At 41.4% G+C, this 19,032-nt stretch overlaps 1 protein-coding gene across 7 annotated transcripts in view; it reads left to right on the forward strand.

Moving 5' to 3' along the window:
• Positions 1 to 1,966: 1,966 nt before the first annotated feature.
• CEP170B (centrosomal protein 170B) overlaps positions 1,967 to 19,032 on the forward strand; it is a 66,481-nt gene continuing 49,415 nt past the window's right edge. For 3 of the 7 annotated variants that reach the window (XM_007423945.4, XM_025163932.2, XM_025163933.2), the window contains exons 1-3: positions 2,174 to 2,549; positions 8,455 to 8,595; positions 12,972 to 13,061. In XM_007423945.4, coding sequence (XP_007424007.1) covers positions 8,476 to 8,595; positions 12,972 to 13,061 — 210 coding nt within the window. In that variant the 5' untranslated portion in view covers positions 2,174 to 2,549; positions 8,455 to 8,475. The other 4 variants (XM_088149772.1, XM_025163931.2, XM_025163928.2 and 1 more) reach the window with 4 other exon arrangements.

Genomic DNA, 19,032 nt, shown 5'->3' on the forward strand with positions numbered 1-19,032 from the left:
TTAAACAGGAAGGGGGACAGCATCTACAAGTGAGGAGCTGCAGGCATGATCTCTCCCCTCCAATCAACACTAACTGGAAATGACTGAGGAAAGAGGTAAACCGCTGAAACACCACCCCACCCACTCCCAATCTCTGAAGCTGGTCCAGAAGGATACTTTGGTCAACTGTACTGAAAGCTGCTGAGAGCTCAAGGATGGTTGCACCATCCCCATCCTGGCACCCTCAAAGGTCATCAACAATCAGCGTGACCAATGCTGTCTCTGTATTTTATTAGGGTCTGAAACCCAAATGAAATGTGTCCAGATAATCCACAGCATGGCCATGTAGTCCAAAGATTAATTCCAAATAGCATAACTCAAGGCTAGAGACACACAGAGGAGAAATTCGTGTATTCAGAAATCAAAAGCCAAACCAGTCTGAATCCTAGTCAAGATTCTTCAGGGAAGGTCAGTGCTCTTAGGAAGTCTGCCATATTCAAAGCATAAAGGAAACTAATTTCATAAGAAGTAGAGTTTCACTTCGAGCAATGAAATGCTCTCACTGTAGCTATCCTTTCTGACTCAGCTTGTGCTCATTAAACCTGATGTAGTTTTGAGGCCATGCATGTTAGTGAACTGCTCCCCACCTTAACTGATGCTCCTCAAGCCTGATCAAAAGCATATTATTTTTCATTAAACTGAATGAGAACCAGTCACAAAAAAAAAATGCACCAGCACTTCCCCCCCCCCCCATAGCATTAGTTCTTATAAAAATCTACCTGGTTCTTCCTCCAGGTGCTGGGACAACATGAGAGTGGAGCCCAACGCATGTGTACTTGGTATGGGAGTGCTATGGCACTTTGGTTGGTGTGTGATGATTTTAATTCTGTGGAGTTTTTGTTTTATTTGTTTTACGTTTATAGTGGTTGATTGCTGTTAGCCACCTGGGGTTATACTGTATGAGATGGGCAGCTGGCCACATAAATCTTTTAAATAAATCAATAAGTATATTGGAGATCGACGCTTTCATTATAGTCTTCCAGCTAAATTTCTAACAAATGTTTTTTTAGAAAGTCAAATGGGACCACAAGCCTAAATGGACGTTGAAGAAGTTTCTGCAAGTAAATGGGTGTTCTCAAGCATCTTATTGCCCATCCTGAGTTAATATTTGACAGATCAAGAGCATGGTTCTTGGCTTCTTTACGCATATATAAGTGCTACTGAGGTCAGCAGGGTTCATGAACAGAAGAAAACAGAAGAAAAAGCAGTGCAGGATCAGCTCAGGGACCCAATATTCTCTTCTACTGGATATGAAGGAATAATAGCAGCAGACGTTGATTAACAAAAGATATAAATGGTGACGTTATTGAAAAATATGTTTGCATATAAAACAAACTATGCCTAACCCCAGGTTTTCTACATTTTATAAGTTACAGCAGCAGAAAAGATGGCCTTATCTGAACTCTATGGGGGGGAAAGAATCAAAATTAGATTAAAGACTAAAGGAGTTTTACTTTTGTGTTCTTCCCCACTTTGGAGAACATCTGTATGCAGAGAATGTTTCCCACTTTCATCTACTTGCTCTGAACCGTGGACTAGGTAGGCCTCAAGTCTATCCCATGTTCTAGTCCAAGTCTCTGCTTGAGAACTGCTGACTTGGCCCAGAGAAAATACTTATCCAGGTAGCAGTCTGACCAGGTAATGTTCTGGAGACCTAAGAGTCTTGCTGGACCCAGGCCCAAGCGATGCACCCATATTTCAAGCAACAACCCTATCTGTTGGCTTTCTTCCCTGTATGCCTGTCGCTCTGGATTTGGACCTCTCATTTTCCCAGTGGCCACGGCGGCGCACACCTTCGGCCACGGCGTCGGAAACTGCAACCCCCCAACTGCGCGGCCCCCTCCTCCAGCCCCCCTGCCGCCTCGGTAACGCTCCCACCCCGGCTGTCTTTTCCAGAAGCGACGCCGGGTGCCGCCGCCGCCGCCGCCGCCGCCCCTCCTGGCGGAATATCCCGCCCCCGGGGTGTTCCAGTCAGTCGGCTCTCTCAGTTGCAAGCGAGCGCCGGAGCAGCCTTGGGAGAAGCGGAAAGCGAGCCGGCCTGGCGTTCGCACCTCGCACCGGCGCGCCCCAGTCTGGCGGCATGAGGTTTCCCGTCGTGGTCACCTGACCTAACCTGGCGGTTAGTTGCCGGAGCTGCCCACGAGGGAGAATTAGGCTGGGCAAACGGCGCTGGAGGGCGAGGGAAGGGGAGGGGAGGGAAGCCGAGAGCCGCCCCTTGGCGTCTGGAACCTGCTGTGCAAGTCAAAGCGGGAGGCGGCGCTGCCTGCTTCGTCGTCCCTGGCAGCGAGAAGGATCCCGGCGCTGAGAAGGAGAGGAGAAGAGGAGAGAACCCGAAAAACGAATGTGGGCAACGGCATAATGGCAGCGCCTAGCCGAGAGGGCTGAAGGAGACTCGAGGCTGCTGCTGCTGCTGCTGCCCCCGCCGCCGCCGCCACCCTGGGCTCGGATCGGGCGCTCTCCACCTGGCGCGGCGCCGAGGGCAGGAAGTCGGAGTCGTTGGTGCGGGCAGGGTAAGGTGGACAGGTAACCGGGAGGAGGCTGAGTTCACGGGAAAAGCAGCCATCCCGACTCCCTGCTGAAGGAAGTCCAGGCCAGCTCCCCTCCTCGGGCAGGAAACAGCTGATCCCGCCTTCGGGTTATGCTCCAGGCCTCCGTCCGCCGAAGCAGCACCTGGTCGCTTGGCGGAGCACCGCCCGGGCAAAGGCCTCCCTGCGGGGATGAGCAGCCGGGCCGGGATTGCGGCTAGAGAGGGAGGCGAAGGCGAAGGGGGCGCCGTAGCCTTGCTGCAGAATCGGACCGCGGGGGGGCGGGCGGAGCTGGTGGTGATGTGGGAGAGGCAGACGGCGGGGGGAAGGGGTCGAAGCGAATGGCGGAGGGGGGACTATTCCTGCCGCCGGATTTGGGGGGAGGAAGCAGATGCGAATACAACAAAGAGTCTCGTGACGCCGTATGAGACTGGCCAGGAGCAGAGGAGGCTCTGAGCAGGGGGAAGGCAGGTGTGGCAGAGAGGAGACTGCGGGTGCAGCGGTTTGAGCCCTGGCCAGGTAAGCGGAGGTAATACATCACTCCTCCAGCTGGGATGCAGAGCTGTGAGCGTCATTGGGTGTGTCAGTGTGGAAAGAACAAGGAAGAGGTGTGCAACTGGAGGGAGGGGTAGTGGGATTAGTATTTCAGTGACTACAGGTAGGACATTATTTTTCAATGAAAACAGGTGTAAGGGGAAAAAAACAGCTTTCCCCCCTAGGTTTCTAATATGGGATCAATGGAACTGTGGATTCCCTCTTCTCTTTCTTCCTCTCTAGCTCTCCCTCACTTCTCCCGCCAGCTCTGCCACCACCCTGCATAATTTTCATGGAATCAACCCCTCTCCCCTTGCTTTGAGCCTGACGCTTGCCACTGCCTACCCTTCTTTCTAAACAAAGAGATCGGGGTGCTCCAACCTTGGTTTTGGATCTGTGGAGGTTAAAGGTGCTTCATCTTTCTCCTCGGTTCCACATGCCCTCCCCCACCTACCTGCCAAAGATTTGCGGAAAGAAAGGTGGATTAAGCTGGCTGGCAGCTTTGTGGTCACACCTTGGCTTGGGCTGGTGGTGTGGCTTTTTTCTCCACCCTCCTGCTCTAGGCGTGGAAAGCTGCTGGCCGTGGCTTCATAATGGTGAAAGATCTGGGAAGAATCCTGGCCTAGCTGGTTGAATTGGCATTTGGTGGCTGCCAACCAGGCAATCACCCTTCAGCATATTCTTCCTCTTCCTCTTCTTCTTTTTTGGTCTAAGCGCCTGTCTGTCCTTCTGTTATTAAGCTTTTCTAATCATTTGTTTCATTTACTCCATTCCGCAGCTGCTCTCTCTAGCTTTTTGCCTTATTCTCCTTATTAAACTCTTCTCCCTCCTTCCCTCCCCCAGTCAGATGGATTACTGAGGCCTGCCTGTCTATGTTTTCCTTTAAATCTGCCCCTCCTTCTCAGGAAATGTCCATAATAAGCACTCATTGCTGCTGAATTTGCTGCCTCTGAGGTTTAGAGAGATGATTAAAGATACAGTGGCTGAAGGGGGCAGGGAAGAGATAAAATAGGCACGGCAAGCTTTTATTACTGCCCTGACTTGTGTCTGCATTGTGGGCCAATAACAGCCTGCTTAGCATGTTTATTCCCTTCCTTCTAGTAACAGATGCAAACATGTCCCTGCAGTTTATTGCATGCATGAGAGAGAGAGAGAGAGAGAGAGACAGTGTTAAAAAGAAGAAATAATAGAAGGAGGTCTGAATTTTAATCAAGCTGAATTTTTAGGAAGCTTCTTGTGAGCATTTACAGTCATATATCCAGCATTTTCATAATCCTTTCAGGAATAGATAGGTCAGATTCTTATCTTTATATGTTAGATTGGGGGTGGGACCAAGGTAGAATGAACAGTATAGCCTTTTCCATCCTGGTGCTCTTCAGCTGTGTTGAATGACAGCCTCTAGCAACTCCAACCAGCTACTCTTGGGCTGTGTTTGTTATCACCCATAAGCCCATTGAATATGTAGGCTGGGGAAGATGGAAGTTCTGATTCACACAACTGGAGGGTACCAAGTTGGCGAATGCTGAAACAGTGTCTTGTTAATGTTACATAAAACCACAAGGGCAGCCACATAAGCTGTACTCATCTATTTTGTGTGATAGAAGGTACCTGTGTCATGAGATCACAGTGTTCCACATTTCCCTGCTGCTGAAAGTGGCAATGTAGAATGCTTGTGATGTGGGATATGAGTTATGGAGAGCACAGGTCTAGTTTTTCTCCTTATGAATTTGCAACCAATTTGAATCTGACTTCTTGATCCAGAGATGAATCTCATAGAGTACAATTCCAAATATATTTAATTGGGAGAAAAGCTCTTCATTTTCAGTGGGACTTAGTCTTGGTTAAATGTGTCTAGGATTACAATCTCTGTCTTCATACTATGCTTACATACTAAAATTGCATGTGGTTCATGGATTCTGTGCTCAACTGGTTCAGATGTGTCTTTTCATAAGCCATCAGTTAAACAGGTATGGCAGTTGTAGGTTAATAGGTTTGCTTTTCCTAACTTGCTGCATTATGTCTGTGCCTCGGACAATAAATAATTTCCATGGAAACACTATGATTTCTCTTTTAGTGTTCCAGCTGCCAATATTTTTAAATCAACCTATTGAATGATCACATTTTTAAAAAATAATTTTGTTGGCAAAGGTGAGCAAAAGCACAGTCAAAAGGAGGACCAAAATGGTCCTGGAACTGGAGTAGCTGATCTGTGTGGAAAAGTCACAACATAGCATTTTCTTTTAATTTAGAAAAAAGTCAACTACTGAGTTGCAATAGGATAAAGACAATATGGTAAAATTCTAGCAAAATGTACATGGTTTTGAAAACTTATCTTCCTTTCCTGTAATGCAGGGCCATTCTGTTAAGTAGAATAGAGGAAGATTTGGGGACTTCCTTCTTCATGTGGTACATAGTTAAACTATGGCATTCACTGCCCCAACATTTAAGAAAGATTACCAGTGTGAATGGCTTTAAAATCAGACAAATAATGGAAGGAAATGCATAAATGGATACTGATTTAATGGATATACATTACCTTCAATATTGCTAAGAAATGTGTGGGGAGGTGCTATTGTCCTCATGACTTGCTTGAAAAAACTTGAGAGATGTCTGGTTTGCAGCACTGGGAATAAGATTCTAGACAGGTTGGATCTGGTTTAAATCTGGCTCATCTTATGTTCCTAAACTTACATTTAAATGTAGTAGTATATTTTCTAGCAGTCCATCCTCCACCACAGTGACTTGGGGCCTCATAAGGTTTTTGGGGGAGAAATAAGATGGAGCATTATGTATACCTTGAGCAACTGTATGAGAGGGAGGATATAAATTCAATAAATAATGCAGAACATTTGCAAATGCATACAATGCTTTTTGAAATAGATGTACTACACATGAATATTCTTGGCCTACACATGAGTATTTTTATTAAAATAATTAAATACTCCAATTTTCTGCCCTTGATACTTCTTGATAGGTTAATTTAATGCCTATTATTTTATAGGAAGGTAGAATATAAGTGGATTGTCACATTTTCCTTTCAAAGAAGACCAACACACAGAAATTTATTTCTGGTTGAATATGCTTGTGTTTTTCTTTTTTTATGGTTGGTTAACGTCCTGTTCCTGTAAATTATATTGATTTATGTTTTATGTATGCTGCCCTGAAATTAATTTTTGAAATTATGCTTTATATATTTTTTAAACAAAACCATTTTCATTTTATTCCATGAATTACTTGCCACAGATTGTCCCAGAAATTATTATGTAATCCTTCCCCCTTGGGTATGTAGTCAGAACATATCTGTAAATTAAGCAAAGGCTTAGCAGAAAGGTCAGCCTTTCTGTGCTTGTAGTCTATTTTTGGGCATGGCAATAACTGAAGGTTGCAAGGAAGTGATGTGGTGATATCCCACAAAGGATCAGGGAGTTTGGGCTTTGGAGGTTTGGGGTGTTGTTATTCCTTAGTTTTATGTCTTGCCTTTCTTCCAGGAACTCAGGTTGATGCATGTAGTACCAATTCCTACAGTTTTCACCTACCCAGTCTTGAGAGGTAGACTGGTCTGATGGAGAGTGACAGGATCCAGTCCCTTGGTGAATTTTCATGGCTGAGTGTACATTTAAACCTAGGCCTCCCTAGTCCTATCAAACATGTTAATTATTACACATTTTTAAAGAAAGGGCGATACTCCCTTTAATGCTTCTTTATTATTTTGGAAACACAGTGGAAAATTAGGTCTGTCTTTCTTGGCAGTGTCTTTCGGAAATTCAGCATGAATTCAGGGGGCTTGAAGAGTGACAAAGAATGTTCTGGGACTATGTTTGGATTGCAGGTTGTGAGTTTCCCACTATCTACTAGGACAATAGCTGGATTCAGATATAACAATAAGCCTGGCTACTATAGAATTTTGAGTGTGGTATATTGTTTAAGTGATGGATTAGATCTGGGGAGATTTAATTGCAAGTCCACTCTCTACTGTGGAAACTCGTTGAGTGACTTTGGGCTAGTCACTGTCTCTTAGACCAACCTATCTTATAGGACAGTTGTTGAAAGAAAATTTGGAGGCAGGTGTGCTATGTACAATGCCTTGAGCTCCTGAACTAAATGTAATTTTAATGAATGAATGTATAAATTAAATCCTAGTAAATTGGGATTAACTAAACAGGTTGATATGAACTTCATAATCATTCTTCCCTCCACCAAGAGTAATGAGTTAAAAGCAAACCCTGAGTTATAACTGTGGCCTGTTAAAAGAGGAACAAACCAGTTTAAATGGGCATTAAGTAGCCAGTTGTTTTTGAAGGATCACCACTGCTTTGACTCCAAGGCTGAATTTATACACTCTGCTGAACCAGGTCAGTTAGACTTAATGGCTACATTTGTGCAACATACTAAGCTCGCTTGGTTGTTTTGTACTTTAGCATGTTGTATGACCTCCAGTCTGTTTGTGTAAATGCCAGACAAGTTAATTTGCTAACCAAGTTAAATGTGTACTGCATATCTCCTTTATGCTCAGAGTCTGAATCTTGTACAGAGATGCACTACCTCCCCTTCTTCCTGCTGAGGTACTTGACTGCTTTGTATTGGACTGAAAATTGTATTCTGTTAAGACATCAGAATAATCAACAGGGAAATTCTCCTCTCTCTCTCTCTCTAATATGTTTGAGAACTAAATTTCTCTACTGGTAATTTTTTTCCCCCATACCTGGTTTCTGGTGAGCTTTAGTTCATGTCAACCATTGACTATCATTGTGATGGGATATAGACACCTATAGAGTCTATTTCCTGTAATATAAACATGATGGATTTTTAGCTGGAAATAATTGAACTTTTAGCTCAGTGGTAGAAGACTTTGTATGCAGGAGATGCCCAAGTTCAATCCCTCTTACTTCCAGTAGATTAAGAAAGACAATTTGTTTTTAAGTCTTAGAGATCTAACATCAAACAGAATAAGCCAGGTATAAGCAACCTGAAGACCCAGGGCTGCATGTCATCCCAAGGCTCTTTTTCATTGCCCTCATATTCCCCCAACCATAATTGCTCAAAACTAAGAATCATTTACAAATATCTTGAGATGGGAAACATATGAAAACTGCAGTATAAATCTTTGGATATGCATATCACACACCACCCCCATGCCCAGCCTACACGTAGTACCTATACCTACTTTGTGGCCTTCAGTCCCCTTAGCCACCCAAAATATATATGATACACACACACACACACACACACACACACACACACACACATATATATATGGGAATGTAAGCCAGGTTTGCATGTTTTTACCAGCTGACTTGGATTTTTGGGAAGATTGTTTTTGCAAACTTAACTGAACCAGATTTTCTCTTTTGCTCAGTTAGGATGGTGAAAAGTTGAAATGCCAAACAGCAAAATGAGCATGACATCATGGTTCCTGGTGAGTGGGACAGGTATTCGCCATCGGCTTCCTCGGGAGATGATATTTGTTGGCAGGGAAGATTGTGAACTCATGCTCCAGGTAAATGCATTCTCTACATAAAGAGGCAGAGTTTGAATTCTCATCATGAGAGCAGGATTTCAGCTAACCATAATACTTAACATTATTTCTGTTCAGTTTGAAGCAGAGAGGGATGCTTGAAGTCCAGCATAGGCACCCTTGTTATACTCTAAACCAGTGTACCTCAATCTCAGTAACTTCACGATGTATGGATGTCAACTCCCAGAATTCCCCAGCCCCAGTTATTGTCTGAACCATAGCTTGTCATGATGGACACAAACCACAAAGAGCTTTGAGATGTGATATTCCCCTCCTTTTTTTTTTTTTGGCAAAGCTGAAAGGAACTCAAATATTCATTTTGGATGAACCAGAGTTTGGTTCAGACATCATATTATACTGCACTTAATGCCTGAGGTTGCAACTCACACTAAATCATAATGTCATTGGTTTTATGACTTAGTGCCAATATGCGAACCCAGCTCATGTGGCTTGTAAAACATGGTTTATAGGTTAATGTGATAGTGAATCCAATATATTAGCTTTTCAACAGATGGTGCTTAGAACAAACCATGGTTTACTGCCATGGTAAACCCAAAAAGAGTTGAAACAATCTTAACCATATTTCTATGGGAAGAAAGGTGAGTTACAAATAATAATTTATGATTTGAAATTAGTTTATTTCAACTCACCCTAATAAGATTACTCACATTTTGTCTAATAATTGCAGTTTGTGTAAGAAGCATATGTTTCCAAAGTAGTCTTTAGGGCTGTGTCAAGTGAAGGTGGTGAATATGTGAGCCAGAGGCTTGCTGGGGCTTGTTCTTGGGCTGGATGGTAAGGCTTGGCATCAGTTTCTTTATAAGAGCATTTGAGAATAAAGTGTACATGAGGCAACAGTTGAGTTGGTTTAAACCAATGTTTCCCAACCCTGGCAACCTTAAGATGTGTGGATTGGGGAATTCTGGGAATTCGAAATCCACACATCTTAAAGTTGCCAAAGTGGGAAACATTGGTTTAAACAAAGATTGTAAGCTAGACAGTTTTGCAGAACAGAATACTTATACAGTATATCTATTTATAGAACAATCATTTCAACCTGTTTTCTTTTAAACATGTTTTTACTCTTAATCTTTCTAGAAGCTTTCTATCCCTACTTCACAATTTGGAAATATTTCACGTGCATATGATTAAGGAGCATGAAATTATTAGCAGTGAAAAATGGGGGCTTTGTTAACACCTTATGTTTGAGCTAGTTGTGGACAAAACCCAGTTGCTGGTTTTTTTGTTTTGTTTTGTTTTGTTTTGTTTTTTGGCCAGGAATTCACTTCTACATCTGCTCTGAATTCTGTGTTTAGATTTGGAAGTGCTCCTGGACTTGTGGAGTTTACACATGCCTGACCTGTGCTTCAGGCATTCCAACTTGCACTAAACAGCCAACACTGAAGCTACTGTGAAGGAAAAGGCTTATGGAGGAAATAGAACAATTCCACACATGGATAGTTGAGCTGCTAGTTTAAACATATTTGCTCCACTGAATGACATAGAGCTTACATCTGAATTAATCTGCATGGGGTTGCAGAGCATAGGTCTCTGTTAATTAACTAAAGTAGTACAAATATGCAATGGGACATACTCATGTACTTTGAGAAGAAGTAAACAATCATATTAGAAGCTTAATGCAGAGCTGTTTTAAGAAAATAACAACTTTGCACCTTTTGCTTTTGTTCTGTATTGTGTTTGTGTGGCATTTTAACAGGCAACTTGTGGATTGTCTAGATCTCTGTAATCTACCTCTCATTGCCTTTTGTTTCATCAGCCAACTCCTCCTACCCATTTCCTGTGTTGTTTTGGGGGTGGAATGACAATGAGACAAGTTTCCCCACTAAGTAGCCCTAATCATGGTGGGCAGCTGGAGGAGTTCTAGAAGCATTCTGATTTCAAGAAACCAGTTTCTTATCCATGAACCTGGTGAAGATGATGATAGAGGGCAACATTAATTGGGTTTTCCACAGATTCTTAGAGGCCCTGGAACTCATTCCACCTCCCTTTTCTTTTCTCTGCATCTATATATGTGTGTGCATATCTCTTTTTGAGAAAAGTAAATTTTGTCTCTAATTAAGAAAAACATCCTGTGTTGTATTACTGCCCTGTATTAATACTGATTAGGTAATCAATTTCTTTTAAAAAGGAACACCATTCTTTTTAACAAACTGAATTAGAAAGGGATGGAATTCAATAAATATTGTGCAGATTTTAAAGGAATATAGGGTCATTGAATAATGCCTGTTTTGAAATTACTGATTAAAAAAAATATACTTCACAATGGAGTATACTCCTTTTAGACATAAAATAATCTGTGGTGATCTTTTGTTTTTTTTTTCTAGACCAGAGGGCAAAGCATTACTTATCCTCATTTAGTGGAGAAGCAATGAAAAGTGGCAGTGATTGAAGGCGTTGCTTGCTGCTGTTCTCCCAGTAACAGCAACAGTATCTCCATCTAACATTCTGGTTAATGATTAGGAACTGAGATTAGGAAAGACAGAATGGAGCTGAGTAGAGAGCCTGCAAACACCTGGAGAGAAGTGACACTGGCTACTCTTCTCCTGGGCTTCCCCCTTGACTACTTGCATCTCAGCAGCTTCTAAGATGCTGATCTCTCATGCTGGGTTTGTAATAGGAGTGTTTTCCCCCACCTCTCCTAAGGCTAGGGGGCAAAACTAAAGGTACAAAAATGCTCCACTGTCAAATTTGAAACCAGTTTTTCAGCTCCCACCCCTAGAAGCAACTGGACTGGCCGGTAACATTTTGCTTCTTGAGGCAAAGGATAAATTCTGTTGGAGTGTGGTAACTTCACTTTACTGAACAACAGGACAGGTAGGACTATGGTATCTGGTATCTAAGGGCCTGTATCTCCAGGTATCAGTGGTACAAAGTTCTGATTTTAGCCATAGGATGGCTGCTAGGTACCTGAAGGATTGCTTTCTCCAGTCAGAATCAACCTGCCCAAGACATGCCTTGAGAGAAGCTGTTTGTAGTCCCTCATTTTGGCGAGGTGAAGGGCCTGGGCCCAGAAACATTTTTTTGGTGATGGTCCCTGTTCTTTAGAACAGCCTCCCTCAGAGAGCCAGACTAGCCTCCTCTCTTTAAGCTCTCCAGAAATTGCTTAAAACAGTGTTTTTCTGAAGTATATTTGGGGAATAATTGGGATGATGTCTTGTGTTTTGCTTCAGTATTTTATTGTTGTGATGCTGATGCATTTTTACTGGGAAAATTTTAATTGTTCCTTTGTAATTTTCTGTGGATGTTTTATCTTGTTGTTAACCACTAGGAGTTCTTTAAGATTACACAAGGGCACATAATGAATAAAACTTGTGGGATTCCCTGAGTATTTTCTTGGCTTTGGCAAAATAAGATGTTAATCTCACTAGGCTCTTCAGATGTCATTAACCAACTTTTTTGCATTGCTTTAGTTTGCTTTCCTGTTGCTGCTGTGCAGTGTGCCTTTTACCTGTAATATGGAATGTCTCAGACACTTTTAGATCTTGGGAATTTTGGGCTGACTTCATGGGGTTATTCATTTATTTAGCACGGGTTGTAAAGGAATAGCTGGTATAAATGCTTATTTTCTGCAAATTAGAAGCTGTAAATTCATGTATTTAGGATTTAGAAAAGAAGAATATGCAGAAATGTATTCTGAAGCCTGAATTTTCACAAAAAGATGGGATCTACAATGTTTTCGGCATTGTGTTGGTCTGCTTCTTAGAGAGCAGCAGAATAAATATCACTGGTAAAGTTCTCACAGCCCACTAAACCGTAAGCCTGTTCACATAATGTGCTGGGCTCAAAGGCAATAAAATTGCATTACTGTGTGGCTTTAAAGGTAGCCTGGTTCATGCTGAAACAATGGCTGAGTCCCAGAACATACTGAGCTGCAACATCCATTTTAACCTAGCCATACGCAGATCCAGCTGAAGCATGTTTGGACTGGATGGTATTGCTTGTGTGTTGATGGTAGGGAGACTGACATAGTTGAATGCTCTCTATGGACAAGGGAGAGGGATGGTGGTGATGGCCTCTGGAACTCCCTTGCCATTCAAGGTTTTTGAAATGATAGACAATTAACATAATTTTATCTGATGTCATCTAGTAGGTAGGCCAAGGAAAAAAGGATGCCAAGGTTAAGATCTGATTAAGTAAATGCCAGGATGGGTAGCATTGTAAAATATCCGAGGTACCTTTATGGAGGGGGTGCTACTTTTAAAGTGTAATATTGCCCTAATCTGATAGGACAGTAGGTACTATGGCTTTGTGTTGATATTGTGCTTGATATATCACTGCAGCTGTGAAAGCAACCTCTGCCTTACAACTTCCTAATTTAATGTTGTTGATCTTCCCAGTCTCGGAGCGTGGATAAGCAGCATGCTGTCATCAATTACGACAAGGAGAAAGATGAACATTGGGTGAAGGATCTTGGAAGCTTAAATGGGGTGAGTGGTAAGCCAAAGGAGGTGTATGGTATATCCAAGTTTCATTTCTGTGAGTGGGTTTTTTCATTCCAGTTTGCAGAAGTGAAATGAAGCATCTAAAGTTGGAGTCAATAGGATTTTTGGAGGATAAATCTTGTGAAATCTCAGGACTGATCTAGCTGCTCCTTCACTGAGTTCTTCCTGATGCTTAGTTAGATTTGCCATAAATTCAGATTAGCTATTCATAGATTGTTCTAAGCCATAATATGACTTGCTTGGTTTTGACTTAGTATGTTGTGTGAAAGCAATCACTATTTAGTAAACCATTGTTAAACAATGCATAGCTCAGTGCTACACATGAATTGAGTCAATCTTCTGTACTTTTAGTGGATTAATACAAATTTGTACTCACTTGGAAGTTTTATTGTGAATTAAAACAAGATACCAACCTGTTTCTTTTTTGCCATCCTTATCCCTTGCATACTGGCTGCTGAGCTACAATTATTTGTTTTTTAAACCATAGTTAGATGTTATATAACTTGTTCCTACAGAAAGCTAAGCCATCACCTAGTGTCAGTCCTTTGAAGGAGGCAAGGTCAGGAAACAGGAATTGCTAGGAGTGTTGAAATGCACTTTAATGCAGTTAGAGTATTTTAACAGAATCTTGAAAGCCCCCCTCTCCTTTAATGTACCACCTTACACAATCAAGACAAAATTTTTGAGCTTCTTCTCATACTTTCTAATTTCCCAGGACTCAGATATATATTTTCTGTCATGGCTTGGCATTCCCCTCCCACTTTTCTGAGTCAAACCCACTTTCTTTTGCATCTGACTTGTTTGTTTTTACCTTAGCGTGATTCTCAAACCCAACTATTTATGGCTTAGTATTGTGTACAAACCAGGTCAATAAGGTTATTCAACAAACCTTGGCTTTATAATATGGCTTACCAGTTTATGTCTGAATATTCCCTAGGAAAAAATAAGAATTAGAATGTTAAACTGATTTGAAATGGGGTTGGAAATTATGGTTTGTGTTTGCACAAAGGTAATGTATGCAGAGTTGTAACTAATTTTCCTAACCCTTCAGCCCTTCTCTTTTAGAGGAGAAATAGTCTCCTAATATATGTATTGTCGAAGGCTTTCACGGCCGGCATACGATGGTTGGTGTGGGTCTTCCGGGCTGTATGGCCGTGGTCTTGAAGTTTTGTTTCCTAACGTTTCGCCAGCACCTGTGACCGGCATCTTCAGAGTGCAGGAGCACAGACAGGAGCAGTTCTCTCTGTGCGAGAACTGTTCCTGTCTGTGCTCCTGCACTCTGAAGATGCCGGTCACAGGTGCTGGCGAAACGTTAGGAAACAAAACTTCAAGACCACGGCCATACAGCCCGGAAGACCCACACCAGCCAGTCTCCTAATACATACTCCCCAGGATTAGTCCAGCAACCGTGACTATTCTGATTTCACCTGGAGGCCAAGTTCACTTATTGTGTTGGGCTGTAGTGTGGTTTGTTTGGTTTAGTGTGGTTTGTTCTGTTTAGTGTATTATGAGAACCTGACAGATTGTGGTTTATTTAATAAACCAAGTATATACAATGACTTAACATGATGTATAAATTTTGTCTATGTTTGGGATGTAAACTAGGACTAAACAATCATTTCTCTCCATATCTCACTGATTCCCAAAAAACCCACATTTCTCCCCACATTTCACAGATTTCATTTTCTTGGTCTTTCACTATAGTTTGCCATGTTTTCTGAGTCAGCAATCTTCTGTTATCACTTTGCTTTTAAGGCATGATTTATCAATCCAGCTCAAACCCATTTTCTAATCCTAATTAAATCCTGTCCATTAATTCTGCTCTTTGGGTTCTGTTGAGATATTTGTTGTTTTTTATCATCTATTTGAATTTTTTTACTGTTTCACTGCATATTTTACATTGCTTTAGTAACTATATATCAATATTTCTGATATATTGATGTAATATTTATATATTGGCTTTCATTAATCTGTTCTCCACTGTTGTGTCATCCAAATGTGTTGAACTATCAGTCCAAAAATTCAGCCACGCTGGCTGAGAATTTAGAGAGTTTTATTACAGCACAACTGGAAGGTAGCAGGTTGGAAATTCTTGTTATCGTAGGTAGATAATAGCATGAATGGTATTGGATGACTTCCAGTAATGAATAAGAGATTGATTTTACCTAAAAATTATGAAACTAGAAAATCTGGGTTCTGACTATATGAGGGTTTCTACCAGGAGAAATTGGCTATTTTAGGAAAAATAACGAATTCTTCTGATAGCATAAGCAATAGGAGACTGCTAGCTGCTATTAATAGGAAGCTGACACAGAATTGCTCATGCACGTACATGCACACAGACAAACTGAAAAGTTTATTTCTTGTTAAAAGAATGTGGCTGCTCAGTCTGGAGCATTGAATGTGGAGCTGGGAACGAAGTACTTTGTGGATTTGTGTACTTGAAATACACGTATTACATTTAGAGTAGAGTATGAAACCAATGACTCATATGAAGTGTATTTGAATAGCACCTTTGTCCTTGTTCCAGTTGTTTGTTGGTTTAGGATAAACCTTAGAGTGGTATAACAGCAACACTGAAACTTGATTTTTTAAAGACTGGCTTTTATAGCTTTGTTTTTGTACAAAATGAGTAACATAAAATCATTATTCAGGTATTTCAACAATTATTTATCTGCTCTCTGTTTTTGCATATTCATTAGTTGATAACTACAAGAAGATTATTATTGGATTTATGTCTTTTCTTTTCACAAGACAGCTAGCAATCAAGAATAACAGGCAGAACAGATGAAATTAAAACAGTTACCATAATGGGGGAGGCTCTTTCATTGAAAGCCCCACGTGATAAACTTTGGAGTGAACAAGAGTCTTGGGAGCGGAAACAAACTTTTCAGATCTCTCTCCTCCCCCCCCCCCACTTTGGAGGAGTTTTAAAGATTTTCTTGTTTTCTCAGACTACATTAAGCTTCTTTTAGGTCTTCCACTACAGTTTTTTGTTTTTTCTGCCCCCAAATTATGGGAAATATAGTCTGAGACCCATGGAAAGGAATAGGGGAGCACATGAAGTCACGGGCTGTAGGTTCTCCATCTCTGAAACACTCACTGACAGACACTGACATTCACTGTCTCTTGACATTGGGGGCAAGATTGAGGGTGACATTGAGGCAAGATTGAGGTGACATTGAGAGTGACACTCACTGTCTCTTGACATTGAGGGCAAGATTCCCTTGCATGAAGCACTTTTGAAAAAATGCACTATTCAGCTCAAGGTGATGTGCCTTCTTGATCAGATCCATTTGCTTCTGAAACAACTATGTGATGGCTTCCTGGATTAGATGGACTTTGTACACTTCTATTAAAACAAATGTCTGCATTTAACCAAGAATTAAAAATGCTGAATAGAATTTTGTACTGAAGCCCTGAAAAAATACTAAAAAGCCAATGTGATATAGTGGTTAAAATGTTAGACTGGGAACAGAGAAATGGAGATTTGGGTCTGTCTTGAACCATTAGGACTCACTGTATAGCTTTGAACTAATCACACTCTCTAAGCCCAGCCTATCCTGCAGAATGGTTGTTGTGGGGAAAAAATAGAGAGAGTGCTAAATGAAGCCATGAGCTCTGAGATGAAATCTGTTATATATGTTGAATGAATAATAATAACAAACAGTTCTACCCCCTCCCCCCGCAAAAAAGAAGAAGCTGAATGAATAGGGGCCAATTATAAATCCAGAATCACAGTAGTTTGGGAGCAATGTGTGCAGGGAAAGGCCATTTCCTGTGTCTGCTTCTGCAAATGGGACTTTCTTAGAACAGTTTCTCTTGTAGACCTTAATGATAGATAGGGTTTCTAAAACAGACGCCCAATTACAGCTTTAACTAACATTTTAAACTGAGCCCATTAAGTAATTAGCGATCCATGCAGATCATTCAGTATAGGTATAATGTGGTCATGTTACCATGTACTAATTAGCAGGGTAGTTCTTGCTTCTAGCGACTCTTCAGGATAACTCCTCATAGAGTCCATTGTAGTACCCTAGTTGTCCCAAGTAAATCCAAGCAGTTTGAGAAAAGAATGACACATCTTTGGTGGGGAGAGCACAATTTTATAGTCAAAACCATGCTGTTTGCACAGAAAACAGCATAGGTTAATCTCTGACATTTCCAAGCTAGGAGAATCAAGGTAAAACTCTAAATAGAGAGACCAGAGGTATGATTCAATACATTTGTGTACGACAAGACTGTTGCAGGACTATTAGACACAAAGTTTAATTTCAAGAGCAAGGGCTTTGGGTGCATCCCCAACGTCTAATTTGTGAAAGCAAGAGCTTTGCTTCCTTTTTCATTTGGAAATCATGCCTTTGTTGATTTCCTTGGATATCTCAGTGGCTTTTGGATGTTATAATCAGACTTCCCTATCTTAGCATTTTCCAGATGTGCTGACTTCAGCTCCACAGGTCATATAGATTGCAAATTATGATTGTTGAAAGCCAACACATTTGCAGACTGTCAGATTGATGAATACTGCTGTAGAAGATCACCTTTTTCTGGTGTATCTGGCATAACCTGAAGTAGTAGCACTGCTTTGCAGTCTTTTGCGCCTGCTTGATAACTACACTTCAGAAAGGACTCTTATCCTGACCATTATAGCTTTCTTGTTGGTGCCAAGGAGTTCTACTCTGGTCTCCTTGTCTTGTAGGTATAGCATTCATTATTTCAAGGAGATCATTAGGAGATTAGGAGCCTGTCATTCCAAAGTGGAAGTCAAGATGAAGTGGGACTGTAAGGAATTAATGAAAAAATATCCACCCCCTAAGTATCCTCTCATTTTAGACGGCTATACAATGCATTGGATTTGAAGGGAAAAACTTGGCTTCAAACCATGGGGGCTCACATCATTGCCAGAAACTCCTAAACATCTGCATCTTTTGCTAAGATTGTATGTCTGCCCTCTGCAGCTGCAACAGCTATGCAGTCCCAGGAAAATACATGTTTCGTTTAAAAAAATTGCCAACAAGTTCTACATGCCTGTCCCATGAGCTTCAAAACATTTTTTTTCCTTTTGAATCTGAAGGATGCTGCTATTGTTGCTCCAGAACATGCAGCTCTGATAATGAAAAAGATGGACTTAGGGACAGAGAATGAACAACTATTTGCCCTGCAAAGCCATCCAGGTTTAGCTGGAAAAAGGCAGTTTGATCCTGGTTTTAATGTTCCAGCTTCTGATTGACTTCAATCTGTTTCTGCAAAGAAAGAACAGAAACATTTACAAGGATGCAAAGCATAGATCCACCCTCTTATAATTCCCAAGTGAAAGGCAGAACTAGGAAAGAGATTTGCTCGAGACTCAGTTCTAGGCAATTATATGAACCCCAAATTGGACGTAATCATGGTTGGTGAGATTTGCTGGTATAGATGTTATAGTACATATGGCTAGCTCCCAAACTGGAATGAAAAAAAATAAATTCCTGTGGACAGAGGAAGGCAGGTAAGATAGATCATATGAGTCTATGAGGTGGGCTGCATCTTCTAACTGAAGGGAGAGGGGGGAATATTGTATCTGCACTAGGTCTTTGTTGATAGATGTCTCTTGACCACAATCACGTGAAATAGTTAAGAGTGCTCTGGAGAGAGCCTTTTGTTCGACATTTCTCCTCTTCCCCACCTACACTTTTAAAACAGCTCAGAAGTTAAGTCTGCACCATCTCTGTGAAGGCCTGGCTGCAGATAATTTCCTGGGCCTGATTGCTGCCCAAGCCCCATCTGTAAAAGATTGACCATGCTCAACGTTTTCCAATTCTGTGGATTCTGATCCAAATACAGCTGTTTTTCTTGGCATGGCTTGCCTCTGTTTCCAATCATGTTGAAGTTAACGTCAGCCAGAAAAAAAAAATTCTCTGCTTGCCATTGTCTTCCTGGACCCTTGGGCAGATTTTACTTAAAAGTTTGGATCTCA

This window comes from Python bivittatus, unplaced genomic scaffold (genome assembly GCF_059951505.1).
Source record: "Python bivittatus isolate LINGU-HERP-01145 unplaced genomic scaffold, Pbiv_v1 ctg000580_np1212, whole genome shotgun sequence".
NCBI lineage: Eukaryota > Metazoa > Chordata > Lepidosauria > Squamata > Pythonidae > Python > Python bivittatus.